Genomic DNA, 15,505 nt, shown 5'->3' with positions numbered 1-15,505 from the left:
GCCCATTTGGGCCCAATATCAAGAAAATAAAGCGGACAGAGTCCGCCATAAAATGGACTTACCAACGGGAGTTTTCGACTCACCCGACTGTAAACACAATAAACAATCCATTGGGGAGCTCACCACCCTCCACATACTCATCAACATAATAATAAATGGGAGCTCGGCTCCTCATCCAATCCATCAAAGCAGACTTAAAATATTAAGTTTACAGTCCAACATGATAATAATATTACACCAAATTCAAACAATTATCGCTAACACATGCGGAAATTCTAGGAGTAAATAGAATTACACAAATATCGATAAACAACTGCGAAGTATAAAAGCGAGTTAACCTGCATAAATATCCTCCCGTGGCTGTAAAAATTTTTGAACAGGAGTGAGCGTTCGACTCAGAGAGTAAAATATCAATCTTAACTATAATCTCTATAACTATCTGAACTAATGCACCCTGTAGAGTGAAATGCAACATAAACAACATTTTCACATCATAACATTAAAAAGGTAATTTGGAGCACTCACACACCCTGTAGTATCAATCATAACATATGGGAGCTGATCCCTATACTCTCTTAAATCCAACTCAGTGCCCGAATTACTCAAGCTCGGACTTCCACTTAATAACCAAATCGAGGGTCCCAGAATTACTCAAGCCGTGACTACCCTCGAAGGAACGGTCCCTGAATTACTCGCCGTGACTACCCCGTCCTATCCATAGTCCACACCACATCACACGCAGGCCAACGCACGCACACTGCTCCAAACTACCACAACAACATTCATGGCACATCAACAGTTATGAATGCAACATAATTCGTGCCTAGAGTTTAACTACATAAATATATGCAAATAAGTGATGCATGGGCATGCTGAACATATAATAATATCGAAATTATAATTAAAATTAATATTTTACTCACGCACTTGGACGACAATCACCGTGGCATTGGCGGAGGAAGAAGGTCGTCTCACCTGACAATTATATTACAATTATTTAATACAATTGACTCAATACAATTCAAGAAAAGACCAATTACGTCCTAAGTCGTGCCGAAAATCCGGCAGAGTCTCCCCTATACCTAGGACCTACCCAACCTGCAAAATGGCTCAAAACACACTTCTATATTCAAAATCCATATATCCACAGTTCAATCATATCACACAGCCCCTCCTGGGCCCATCAAATCAATCATCCATCACAATACGCAAAATTTCAATTTAGTCCTTATTATTGATCATTTTTGCAAAAACTGCCCAAACAAGCTCTAAAAATTATAAAACTTTGCCCCGCGGTCCTTAGCAATATTACTAAGCTATTGCAAAAAGAATCGTAATTTTCTAAGCTACCACGAATATTTTATGGATTTTTAATCCTATTTAAGCACTAGAAAATTACGAAAAAGCAAGGTTCGGGTTTACCTTTGCCGATTCCGACTTCGGGAACGCGCTTGGGATGCCTGACAATGGTGGGGTAGCCAAAATCTCGATCCAATTCGGAGACTTTTCCTGCACAGTGCATGCGCCCAAATTCAGATCCCACAACTGTCGAATTTCCGCGAATTGAGGATACCTACACGAAGCCCAATAATAATATATAAAAAATCAGGGGTGTTACATTATATAGTTGTAATATTACAGTCCTTTAACTTTAAAATGTAACATAAAACCTTTTAAACTTTTAAATTTTGTATAGTAAAATCCCTCTGACTTTTAATTACTGATTTTTCAGTTAGAAACTGATGTCCCATATGGTACTTAGTCAACATTCTCTCTCCTCTCTTATGCAAAGTGTAAAATTAATCACTTTACGTATGAAAAATTATTCTGTCTATAAAGAGAAAAAGAATTCAATTTACACATGGCTTAAGAGAGAAAAGAGAAATACTGACTAAGCTCCATACTGGAACTGCCCATGTCAGCGTCTAACGGAAAAACTGGTAATTGGAGGTTATAGAATTTTACTGTACAAAATTTGAAAGTTGATGGGATTTTATATTACATTTTTAAGTTGAGGGACTACAATGTTACAATTAGATAAGTTCAAGGATAATTATCCAAATTTATCTATTATTCATAATATAACTTATCCACTTAAAACTAAAATTCAATCCAGAAATTGTCCAAAACTGTTAACATGTTGCAGAAACTTCATAGAAAGAAGTTTGTATCAAATAGGAATTCGTTATTGTGTTTATGAAAGAGCAATTCCTTAATAGGATATAATATGAATTTAAATAATAAATTAATTTAACAAATTAAATTACAAATTTTTAAATAATAATAAATTTTTATGTTATATTTTAATTAATTAAAATAAAAGGTAATTTATATATTTAGCAATTCAATCATATATATTATAGATAAATATATGTATATTTATTATATATTAATTATGGTATAAAATTAATGGTTATTTATTTACAAATAATAATTTTAAAAATTGTTTAATGATAATTTACCATTAAAGCGAATTACATAGACAATAACTTAATATAGAGTATATAATAATAAAATAATTAAATTTTAATTTGCAATATAAAACTTCTAATTTTTAATTTAAATAACATAAAATCATCTAATTCTTAATTTAAGTAATCAAGAACTTTTTAATATTTATTCTAAGTAACATAAAACTCTCTATAACTTTGAGTAACAAGTTTTTAATTTATTTTTACTAACATAACACTTATCAGATTAAAAAAAATTATATTCTCTCAATTGATTTTACACTTATAAGAAACAAAATAATTATTCTCTCTCTATCTACAATTCAAATAATTTAATTACAGAGTGATCGACGCTTCAATAATTTAAAACCTATTTACATATCAATTTGTGAAAATATATATTTTTTTAGTTTCATAAATGACATGCTAATGTAAACATATTCAAGGTCACAGAAAATTTTGTATTACTTAAAATAAAGGTTATAAATTTTATTTTGTAAATTAAAATTTAGATACTTTATTATTACATTTTTCTAAGTTTAGGTACCATTTTTATAATTTAACAACACTTTAAATACGGCTGGTTTTGTTAGGGTAATGACCTGTTTAGCCGGTTACCAATGTTGCCATTTCCTGCTAACAGCTTCAGTGAAAGGTGACTTGAAGTCCCCGTAGCACGCACCTCTCTCTCTCTCTCTCTCTCTCTCTCTCTCTCTCCCGACTACCGTTTTGACATATATTCCCTCTCTCCACAATTGCCCTTTCTCTTACCTCGCCTCAAGCAATCAAACGCAACAAGGGTTTCTCTTCGCTCCTTTAGCTCACACCGATCATCCATGGCTAACAACTCTTCCTCCGATTCTCGCCACACTCTCTCCGTCGTTCCTCCTCACCAGATCTCCAAAGGTAAATTTCACTTCTCATTCTCTATGGCTGTTTACATTTCTATCTCTTTTTCTCTCCTTCTTTGTCTCTTGAATTAGAAGCACAAAATATCTCCAAATCAAGAAATTTTTTAAACAAAAATCACAAACCATAATTTTCTCTGCTACTCGTAACTGTAATTTAGCTCTAATTTACAAAAAAAAAAAAAAAAAATTACTAGAATTGAAAGAAAATCCAAAATAAACTGCAAGAACCCACCGGCTCTTTCTTTGATTTTATGCATTGGAGAGTAACAAGTCTAGTATACAATTTTGGAAGTTCTGCAAGTTGGCTAAGTGTGTTGGTGCTTGAGCTCCTTATACCTAGCTATTGAGTGTACCCTTACCCTTAAATCTTCGGGTTTTTGGCACTCTTATTTGAATTAATCTGCATGATATTTGCTTCTTAACAAAATGAATGAAGGGTAACAAGGTCTTGAATCTATTGTTATTAAGGGTTTGCATGTGTTGTTTGTCCATAGGCTAAAATTTGGGTTGTAAGTTAAGCTAAAATTTAAATCCCAAGTAATAATAATTTTGTACGCATTATTTGAACTCTTGGTGATTATTAGGTTTTCGTTATTGATGATTACTGTTCGGTTTTTGAATAGAGAAATATTTAGGTTTTTTAAAAAATACTGGTTTTAGAATTTTTAGATTCTATTCAAATTTCTCTTACCCTTTATGGAAACATGTTTATGGATTTTCTTTGAAAAAATGAGCTTTGATAGAAGAAATTTCATGAGAGAGAGAACGGTTTCACTTTCATTTTTTCAGTGTTACAGAGAGCGTTTACACACTTTTCAGAAAAGAAAGATCTTGCCATTTTAAAATGCCCAAAATGCCATCCATGTTGTCAACTCTTAACCATCTTTACCCACTTCGTTGCACGTTGATGAATATGTATTGCTGCCTAAGACAATTTGAGTCTATTATTGAAAAAATAATAGATTATGCAATAGGTCCTAATAAAGTCCAAGGGATGTAATAGGTTTTTCCTAAATAGTTCAGGCACTATTTTATGTATCAGGTGCTCACTGAAATTGACTAATCTGTGCGCTAGCAATGAGGCCGGATATGCAATGTAGTTAGGTAGCCTATTTTTCCTTAAATAAAATATTTTCGTACATATGTCATTGACGCTTTTGTCAATGCAGATGTGCAAGGATCCGACAATCCTATACCTCTTTCACCGCAATGGCTTCTTCCAAAGGCAAGTGAGAATAAGTCTGGAGTAGGAATTGGGGTGAGTTATGAACATTTTTCCTATGGTCTTTATTTTCTTGCAACTTGTATTATAATCACTTCATGCTTCTACCCTATTGATTTGGATTTGGTTTTTATGGGGGATTATTTCCTCACAGGAAAGCCATTTCAATGCATATCCAGCCTATGGGAATCGCGTGGAGAACATGAAGTCATCAGGAAATGGTGAGGAGATGCCTGATGCCCAGAAGAAAAAAGATGTTTTCCGTCCCTCCTTGCTTGATATGGAAACTGGTCGTCGTGATCGCTGGCGAGATGAAGAAAGAGACACCAATTCCTCCTTGGTGCGCAAAGATCGTTGGAGAGATGGAGATAAAGAGCACAGTGACACCCGGCGGATGGATCGCTGGATGGACAATTCATCAACCAGACATTATGAGTCACGCCGTGCTCCTTCCGAGCGCTGGACCGATTCAGGTAACAGAGAGACTAACTATGATCAGCGGCGAGAGAGCAAGTGGAATACACGTTGGGGGCCTGATGACAAGGAGACAACAATTGCACGCGACAAGTGGATGGACTCTGGAAGAGATGGTGACTTGCCTCTTGAAAAGGGGTTGTCTCATCTTCCTAGTCATGGAAAGGATGAGAGGGAGGGTGATCATTACCGGCCATGGAGATCTAACTCCTCCCAAAGTCGAGGAAGGGGAGAGCCTCCTCATCATCAACCTTTAATGGCAAATAAACAACAGGTTCTGACATTTTCTCCTGGCCGTGGACGTGGGGAAAATACTCCAACTTTTCATTCTCAATCTTGGGGAGCCACCATGTTGCATAAGGGTGAAAGTGGTCCTTTAAGATATAGTAGGACAAAATTGCTTGATGTTTACAGGATGACTGACATGAAATTATATGGTAAACTATTAGATGGATTTGTCCAAGTGCCTTCTCTTACACAGGAAGAAGCCTTGGAGCCACTGGCACTCTGTGCGCCTAATTCTGAGGAAACGGTAATTTACATATATGAATTGTCTTTGCGAATTCTATCAACATTTGCTGTTAATTGGATTTCTTCATTGCTTGAGTAGGCTGTTTTGAAGGGAATTGACAAAGGGGACATTGTAAGTAGCGGTGCACCTCTCATGTCCAAAGAGGGTTCTTTGGGACGGAACTCGATAGATTCACAATCAAGACGAGCCAAACTTGGTACCATACAAATCAAAGTTTTTTTTTTACAGTATATTAGTGTATATTGTGAAGTAGTGAATAATCTGTTTGGACTGGCTTGTCTAATCAGGCAGTAGAGAAGATGTTTCATTTCCTATTGACAATGCTAAAGATGAAAATGTTGACAATTCAAAAGTTGGTTATGGAAATTGCACAGAGGTATCTTCCCATGAAAGGCAGACACAGCATCATGGATCCAATACAGAATTGGAAGCCATGCTTAATCATAAGATGATTCATGATAACAAATTAAAAGCTGAAGGTAATTGACAGATAAGTGTTACATATGAAGTCAATTATGTGTAGGATTTTGTTAAACTATGGAGTTGGTGCAAGTAGCTGTGCAGATGACCTTTTTGTCTGCATTTAATATTGCTAGATAAATGATTTCATTTCTAACTGTAGATTGTTTGGGATAATTTTAAACACATACACACACGCACCGCACATGTACATAGATAGGTATATCTCTCTGTGTGTGCGTGCGTGCCTCTTAGATTGTTACTAGCTTTAGCTTGATTTTTTGATTCTTAATTGGAAAAAATCAGATGAGTTTCAGTGCTTTGGTTCTTTTTATTTCAAATTTTATGTATGCGATTACTTAGTGATGCAATCTTTTTCCTCTTAGCTTTGACATGTATGGAAGTTTTGTGTGTATAGTCTTTGTGCATTTTTATAATTATTTCCTTCTATCTGCAGTTATTAAAGAAGATACTGGTATTCACAGAAGGATTGATGAGCCACCCATCATTAGGGAATCAACTTTGCAGGGAAATAATTCTGAGCATCCTAACACTCCTTGGCGAGCCCAATCACTGGGAGAACATTTGCATATGGCCTTGAATGACTGGAGAGAGATTCCAAGTGATGGCAGGTCAAGAACCTCTGAGATGGGCTGGAATCAACCTCAGAAAGATCTAGATAATCGGTGGGACAGTAATTTGGTTAACTCTCCCTGTCTCAAAGATGAAGCAAAATGGCAAGCCAGTGAAGATCCCGTTATTAGGAGGCAGCCATCTGTGCTTCTGGATAGGGAACAAGAAGCCAAGAAGCTTTCTCAGCCCTCACCGGAGAATCTAGTTCTTTACTATAAAGATCCTCAGGGTGAAATTCAAGGTCCTTTTTCTGGTAGTGATATTATTGGATGGTTTGAGGCTGGATATTTTGGGATAGATTTGCAAGTTCAGCTTGCAAATGCATCAAAGGACTCGCCATTTTCATTACTTGGTGATGTGATGCCTCATTTGCGAGCTAAGGCAAGACCGCCACCTGGGTTTAATGCTCCAAAACAAAATGAATTCACAGATGCAGCGAGTAGGTCTAACTATAGTAGTTTTGGAAATGTTCATTCTGGTCTAAGTGAGCTTGATCTGGTAAGAAGTGAACCAAGGCAGAAACCTGTTTCGACAACAGAAGCTGAAAATAGATTCTTGGAGTCACTGATGTCTGGAAATATAAGCAATTCATCTCAAGGTGCAGTCCCCTATATCTCCTTTTTGTTTTATCTACTAATTTAAGAAGAATTCTGTATGTGGGAATAAGATTTTTGTTTATGCATTCTGCAATTCTAATTTCCCCAAGTTTTCTACAAGAAATTGTCATCTTGTTGCAGCTTAATGTGACATGGATGATTATGTTTGAGTTTTAGGTTTGCAAGGATATGTTGGAAACAGTTCTGCTAGTATTGCCCCATCGGGTGTTGATGGTGGAAATGACCTGTACCTTTTGGCAAAGAGAATGGCACTTGAACGTCAGAGGTCATTACATAATCCTTATCCATATTGGCCTGGGAGGGATGCTGCACCTGTGGCTTCAAAATCAGAAGTTCTCTCAGACTCTCCAATGCCACATGCAAAACTCTTATCTTCATTAAGCGACAATCCTCGTCAGCCCCCTCATTCTCAGAATGCTGACCTGTTGTCCATCCTTCAAGGCTCTGCCTCTGGCATTAATAATGATGTTACTGGTTGGTCAAATTTCCCTGCCCAAGGAAGTCTGGATCCTCTTCAGGATAAGATTGACTTGCATCATACTCAGAATTTCCCCCCACAAGCTACCTTTGGGCAACAACAGAGGCTTCAGCCACAGAGACCACCCTCCTTAGCAAATCTACTTGGTCAAGCAATAGATAGTCCATCTGGTGTTTTGACACCTGAAGCTTTACTCTCCCCCAGTTTATCTCAAGATCCACAATTGCTAAATATGTTGCAACAGCAGTACTTGTTGCAGTTACATTCCCAGGCTCCTCTTCCAGCACAGCAGCTGTCAGTGTTGGATAAGTTTTTGTTGCTTAAACAGCAGCAGAAACAGGAGGAGCAACAGTTGCTGAGACAACAGCAGCTGCTTTCTCAGGTTTTGTCGGAACATCATTCTCACCAACTTTTTGGAGAGCCACCATATGGACAGTTCCATTCTTCTGCAATAGCTACAGGAAACATATCTGCTGATGCTTCTCGGCTTCAGCCATCAAAAGAAATGCTGCAGATTGGCTCTCAGATACCTGTTTCAAATTTTCAAGATGAACACCCTCCTGGCTTGATGAATTTTCCTCCACAAGTTACTCAGGATGTCAGTTATAATGTTGATACAGGAGTATCTTCTATCCAACTTTCGCATCAGATGTTTGGGAATGTTAATAGTCAACAAGGTTGGGGTACTATCCCTGAACAGAATGATGAATTGCACCAGAAGGAATCCTTGCTAGCATCATCACCTGTAGAGATATCATCTTCACAAGAGTTGATGGACAAATCTACACAGGAGTGTTCCATTGTGCCTGAACCTGTACATGCTTCTGATCACCATACTCCTCTTTCTGTGGAGCAGGCATCAGAATACACTTGGATTGAAGAAACTTCACAGGTTGCAATTCCTGAGATTACTGCAAATGCTGTACAACTGGATTCCGCTGGGATCTCGGTTACTAGACCTCTATCAGGAACTTATGAGGATGAAATTACAAAGCTTGAACATGCCTGTGCGATGAAAGTTCAGCTAGATGGCACTCTTAGTGAGCAGCAGGTTGAAAAAGAAAGGTCCAGTGATGAGCCCTCAGTGCCTGTGGAGGCAGATGTGAAAAAAGTTGAAGTTCACGAGGCAAGAAAAGCTTCTGAGAAGAAATCCAGAAAGCAAAAATCTGCTAAATCAAAGTCTACAGACCAGATAAAGGGAACATGTAAGAATTCCACTGTGCAGCAAATAAGGCAATCAGAAAGTGAAAGGCCAAATTTTGGTGACAGCAAATTTGAGTCTCATAATGGAGCAGGAGAAAATCTTCATGGCACGCCACCAGAAAAGATAAGAGACAACAAGTTTGGGATTTCTTCTTCAGAAATTAAATATTCCAAACAAGATAAAAGTTTTATGTCTTCAGATTTTTCTGGGGATGACGCTGAAATCACAGAAAATGATGAATCTAAACCTGTTGTGTCTGTTTCAATTCTCAATGCCCAGGTAAATGTGGGGCAACGAGCTTGGAAACCTGCACCTGGTTTCAAACCAAAATCATTGTTGGAAATTCAACTGGAAGAACAGAGAAAGGCAAAGGCAGAAGTAGCAGTTTCTGAGATCACCACTTCTGTGAGCTCCATGAATTTGACAACTCCTTGGGTTGGGGTTGTGGGCAGTTCAGAGCCAAAGATTTCCAGAGAAACTCCTAAAGATGCAAGTAATAATGAGTTAAATGTGGGGAAACCTGAAATTTCACCTAATTCAACGAGCAAGAAAAGCCAGTTACATGATCTATTGGCAGAAGAAGTTTTGGCAAAGTCTAATGATGGAGAGATGGAGGTTCTTGAAAGTGTGTCTAGCTTGCCTTCTCAACAACTCACCATGACTAATGTGGAATCTGTAGATGATGACAACTTTATTGAAGCTAAAGATACTAAAAAGAGTCGCAAAAAGTCTGCTAAAGCTAAGGGTACTGGCACTAAGGCCTTAGTGCCTACAACTGTTGATGTGCCCGTTAGTTCAAGTCCTATTGAGAAAGGAAAAAGCTCCCGTCTTGTGCAACAGGAGAAGGAAGTATTGCCTGCAATTCCGTCAGGCCCTTCTTTAGGAGATTTTGTTTTTTGGAAAGGAGAGTCAACAACTCATTCCCCTTCTCCAGCATGGTCTACTGACACCAAGAAGCTCCCTAAACCCACCTCTTTAAGGGACATACTAATGGAGCAAGAGAAGAAGGTTTCTTCCGTCCAGCCTCAAAATCCAATGATAACCCTTCAGAAACCCCAGCCAACTCAAGCTACCCAAGGAAGTGGTCCTTCATGGTCACTTTCTGCTGCTTCTCCTTCTAAGGCTGCTTCTTCCATCCAGATCAATTCCAATGCTGCTATTCAGTCAAAATATAAAGCAGATGATGACCTATTCTGGGGCCCAGTTGATCAATCTAAGCAGGAAACTAAGCAGTATGACCTTTACCTTCTTATTTTCTCTTTTGCTTGTTACCTTATTTTGCAATATCTTCTATCTTTTATTTTATTAGAGTATACTGGTTTTCTACATGCATCTTTGTGTAATTCATCAATCTCTTATCTTCCCTATTTGGTAGTCACTTTGCTACTAATTATTCTGAATTGACAGTTCTGCATATGCCTATTTGTAGGCATTCCCTTCACTAACCGAAGTTGGTAATATTGATTGATCCTCATTGATTTACTCCATGTTGCCTGTCTGAGAACAGGAACGCATAACTCGTAGTTGTTTAACTTGTTTATTTCTTCTGTCTTCCCATCTTTTGAGGGATTATTGACATGACTAAGCCCTTCTGAGGGGTTAGTCAGAATGGCCCAAAATTATGCGGATAATTTACTGAAAATGCTTGTAGCTTACCAAAATAAATGTAGGCAATAATCATAATATACTTTCAGGCTTTTAGATCTATTATATGTAGTATTGTTGGGAACATGTCCTCATTATTTAACATCACATGTTTTCGGTCACTGGTTGAAATTCACGCATCTTTGACAGTTCTTGTGGCTGTCACCATTGAAGTTTTATTATGTTATCTTTATCAATTACAATTTTTGCAAATAAACAGAAGTGGAGATGCTTTTGTTTTCTGGCTGTGGCTCTGGATGTGGCATGCTTGTATGCATTGTTTTAAGCATGCTAGTCTGAATTGATGCATATCAGATTTTTTAAAGTCCAATTGAACTAATTATGTGGTTTGTTTTTGCTTTTCTGATATGTTTTTGCACTTGTGCCTCTGTCAATGCATGTCCATTTGTTGTCTGATTGGCTTCTGTTGCAGTGCCTGACGAGGGAAAAGGAAAGTAATGAGTGATTGTTTTTCTTTTAAACAGGTCTGAATTTCCTCAGCTGGTGAACCAGGGCAGTTGGGGAACCAAAAACACTCCTGTAAAAGGAACTCCAAGTGGTTCATTAAGCCGACAAAAATCCTTGGGTGGCAGGCATGCTGAGCGTTCCCTTTCATCCTCACCTGCCTCGGTTCAGTCATCTCTTAAAGGGAAAAGAGATACAATTAACAAACATTCTGGTAGAGTCACAATACAATTGATGGTCTTTTCTTGTCAAAAATATTGGCTAAACCTATATGTTTTCACTCTTTTGCAGAGGCCATGGACTTCAGAGATTGGTGTGAAAGTGAGTGTGTTAGACTTATTGGGACAAAAGGTATCAGTCTGCTATTTAGTTTCTGTTTGCCAGCATTTATTTTTCATCATTCTTGGTTAGAAGCAGCAGGGTAAGAAGGATATTTTGTAACTCAATAATTACTTTCTTCTCAGATGTTACCTTAATTTAAAATGAATTAGAATCATATGAGTGCATATAAGAAATTGGAAACTAAATATGGTGTCTCAAACATGAAGGCATGTTATATAAATCAAGGAAAAGTACTGCAGGGTTCTTCATTGATTTAAAGTACAAATTCTGTTTCTGCATCTTAAAATTTCTGGCACTTGAACTTTAGAGGTGCATTTGTCTTGTGCAATTGTCATATATGTATATTTTCGATACTTGATAGATACGAGTTTCTTGGAGTTCTGCTCGAAGCAATCCAGATCAGAGGCTGAGATGCTTCTGATAGAGAATCTTGGATCATTTGACCCCAATCACGAGTTCATTGACAAATTCCTCAATTATAAAGAGTTGTTACCAGCAGATGTACTCGAAATCGCCTTTCAAAGTCGGAATGATCGAATGGCTTCTGCTTTCAGTGCTGGAGATATGAATTTTGAAAATGCAGGTGTTGGGGACTACGACCGTGATATCACCATGGGACTTGATGGGTCCTCAAAGGGTGGTGGAAAGAAAAAAGGAAAGAAAGGCAAGAAGGTTAGCCCTTCCGTTTTGGGATTTAATGTTGTCAGTAACAGGATCATGATGGGTGAGATTCAGACGGTTGAAGATTAGGAGTCTTCTCAAGGTACTTGTAAATACAATTTGCTTTAACTATCTGTAAGTGTTGTCTTAGGATTTTTGTCTTGGCGTAATGACGAAAAAAGCCATATCTTCTTGGTTTTTTTCTTCCAAAACTTCTAATTTTGGCAATTTTATCCAAATTGCATACGGTTGTTGCAATTTTATCTAATTTTTGCTAACTGAATTTTCAGATTAGTCTATGGTCAATTGAATATTCAATTTTACCATTATGTTTTTTTTTTTTCCTTTTTTTTGAGAATACAATTTTATCCTTATTAGTGAAAGGAGATTGAACGAATAAAATTATTCAATTTGATTAATTCAACTGAACTAAGCTTTTATTCCAAAAATTTGGGGTCGGCTATATGGATTCGCTTTTTCCACTCAATTTGATTAAATTGGTTAAAAATTCTAATGATTTATAGATAAATTTTATTATAAATTCATCGGCCAATGGCTTTAATTGGTTTCTTAAGAATGGATTTTTGTAATACACGATGATGGTGGCTTCGCTAAACGGTACCTATGCCAGACTAAAAATTCTCCTAAATGGCTTAATTAACGATGCCAATGTTAATGAGCTTTTAGCTCAATCTTTCTGAAATTGCTTACAAGATGTTGCTTTGCTGAAATTGCTTATGAGACGTTGCTATTGAAATTGCTTACAGGAGATTTGATGCAACTTTCAATTAAAAATACGATAAATTATTATTTAGTTTCAGTATTTAAGCTAAGTATTGATTTAAATTGAATTGAACTAAATTAAATTATTAAAATTAAATTATCATATTTTAGAAATCGAATTGAATTAAGATGCACAAAAATGTCGAATCAAATCGAATCATTCTAATTTGGTTTGGTTCAATTTAAATTGATTGGTTTTTAGACTTTGATTAGTTTTTTATTTAGATTTGATTTTCAAATTATTTAGTTTGATTTTTACCTTTGTTTGAATCTAATAACCATTAATCAATGAAATTAAATAATTTTTATATATAAAAATATATATAATACATAAATTTTCTATAAAAATAAAAAAATTTACTAATTAATAAAGTAATTTGATTTGGTTCAGTTCAATTTTTTTTTTTGTAAAATTGAACCAAACAAAAATAACTGAAATTCTTAAAATCTAAAACTAAACCGAACTGAATTATTGAATTAAGATTAGTTTGGTTTATTCGATTCAAACTGAATAGTGCTTATCCCTACCTATAATTTAACGAAATTAACTATTTGATTCATGTATTTTAAAAAATATACTATTTAGTCTCTGTATTTTATTTCTGTTAAACTGTTTAATCCCTTCTTGAATTTTTCATTTAGTCAATATTACAAACTACTATTTAATCTCTATATTTCGGTGAAATTAATTAGTTAGTTATTATATTTTAAAAAAATACGTTAGTTCCTATAATTTGATTCTGTTAACTATTTAGTTTTATAATTATTTTTTACTCCTAAACTATGTAGTGAAATTAATTATTTAGTATCTATATTTTGTAAAAATACGTTAGTTAGTCTCTATAATTTGATTCTGTTAACTATTTAGTCTCATAATTATTTTTTATACATAAATTAACTTAATTCTCTCCCCATATTTTTCTCTTATCCTCTCTTATTTCTCTCTCTCTCTCTCTCTCTCTCTCTCTCTCTCTCTCTATGTTTATTCTCTTCTAGACCCACACATTTCTCCCTCTCATTCTCTCTTTGTTTTCATTTATTGATAAAAATGATATAAGCTGTCTACACAAAAAATTAATAAGTTTTCTTAAATTTATAAATAATAAAGGAAAAATTATTTCTCAGTAAAGAAAACATAAAAATAATATCTAATAAATTAAAATTTTTTTAAAAAATATAAATTTAAATTTAGTCTTCACATAAATATAAATTAAATTTATCCAAGAATATATTTTTCAAATATTGTATTTTTCAGGATACGTGTACTAACTAATTAGTTTCATTAACCTTAAGAACTAAATAGTAGTATTCTTCAAAATATATGGATTAACTAATTAGTTTTCTTAAAATATAGAGACTAAATAGTAATTTGAATAGTATAAATAACGAAAAATTTAACAGAGGGACTAAATAATTTAATCGACGTAAAATACAAAAACTAAATAGTATATTTTTCAAAATATAAGATCAAATAGTTAATTTTGTTAAAATATAAGAACTTAAAAATCATTTTCTCTTAAAAATATGAGATTTAATTGACTTTAAATAAAACTTAGCTAAGGTCCATTTGATTGCAGGTAAAAAAGAAAAAAAATTGTAATGGAATGACAACTATATAATATAATCAATTGTATTTAAAATAACATAATGATTATTACACATAAAAATGGATATAATTATAATTATTTATTTTGATTTTTTTAATTTATTTTTAACATTATGACAACCATCACCATTTGATCCTCGCCTTTGCCACCACAACTATTTGACCACTGTCGCCACTACTTAGTTATTACCATCGCCGCCATCAATGCCATCGGACCACTACCAACACCACTATCCTCACCTTGCCGCTGTCATTGCCACCACTACCACCTCTTTCATCTTGTTACCACTATTATTATCGCTACCACAATTTCTACCACTGGATAAATTTTGACAATCGCCCCTGAACTTATCTAGTATAACATTATAGTCCCTCAACTTAAAAATATAACATAAAACCCCTTCAATTTGCAAATTTTGCACAGTAAAATTCCTCTAACTTCTAATTGTCGATTTTTTAGTTAGACACGGGCCTAAACAATTTTAGCGTGGAGTGTAGTCAATATTTCTCTTTTTTCTCTTAAGTTATGTGTAAATTGAATCATTTTTCTCACTGTAAACAGAATGATTTTTCAGGTGCAGAGAGAATGATTTTACAATTTGAATAAGAGAGGAGAGAGAAATGTTGACTAAGAGTCATGCAGGAGCTGTTCACATCAGTTTTTAATTGAAAAATCAGTAATTGAAAGTTAGAGGGATTCTACTGTGCAAAATTTAAAAGTTTAGGGGATTTTATATTACGTTTTAAAGTTTAAGAACTGTAGTATTACAACCATATAAGTTCAGGGATAGTTATTGAAATTTACCCTACTACTACTATCATCACCTATTTGATTATGTTGTATTAATTTATTATATTGTATTATATCATGCTCTATCAAACATAGTCTTAAAGTAAAATTAAACAATTAAACAAACTATATGAACTAATTTAGGCCTTTGGGATAATTATCAAGTTAACCTTTGATTCATGTGATTGATTCTCAATGTTGTCCCATTGTAGCCCTAATGAGAAAGCTGCATAAG

General features: G+C 35.0%; 1 protein-coding gene across 1 annotated transcript; it reads left to right on the top strand.

The window, feature by feature from the left end:
• Positions 1–3,222: 3,222 nt before the first annotated feature.
• Positions 3,223–12,337, top strand: LOC131173459 (protein ESSENTIAL FOR POTEXVIRUS ACCUMULATION 1-like). Its single transcript, XM_058135842.1, has 10 exons — positions 3,223–3,356; positions 4,531–4,619; positions 4,738–5,589; positions 5,668–5,785; positions 5,877–6,068; positions 6,506–7,279; positions 7,455–10,212; positions 11,110–11,303; positions 11,381–11,440; positions 11,793–12,337. The coding sequence occupies exons 1-10, from the start codon at positions 3,287–3,289 to the stop codon at positions 12,179–12,181; spliced, it is 5,496 nt and encodes a 1,831-aa protein (XP_057991825.1). The 5' UTR covers positions 3,223–3,286; the 3' UTR covers positions 12,182–12,337.
• The last annotated feature ends 3,168 nt before the right edge of the window (positions 12,338–15,505 follow it).

This window comes from Hevea brasiliensis, chromosome 14 (assembly GCF_030052815.1).
Source record: "Hevea brasiliensis isolate MT/VB/25A 57/8 chromosome 14, ASM3005281v1, whole genome shotgun sequence".
NCBI classification, from domain to species: domain Eukaryota; kingdom Viridiplantae; phylum Streptophyta; class Magnoliopsida; order Malpighiales; family Euphorbiaceae; genus Hevea; species Hevea brasiliensis.
The sequence above is the reverse complement of the archived record's forward strand: the minus strand, read 5'-3'. Positions and strand labels throughout refer to the sequence as shown.

What these genes read in the sequence shown, in the direction of transcription:
- LOC131173459 (XM_058135842.1), top strand. Translation starts at nt 3,287, where the DNA reads ATGGCTAACAACTCTTCCTCCGATTCTCGCCACACTCTCTCCGTCGTT. An exon ending in TCCTCACCAGATCTCCAAAG is followed by an intron (nt 3,357 to 4,530) that starts GTAAATTTCACT and finishes TTGTCAATGCAG; the next exon opens with ATGTGCAAGGATCCGACAAT. An exon ending in TAACAAATTAAAAGCTGAAG is followed by an intron (nt 6,069 to 6,505) that starts GTAATTGACAGA and finishes TTCTATCTGCAG; the next exon opens with TTATTAAAGAAGATACTGGT.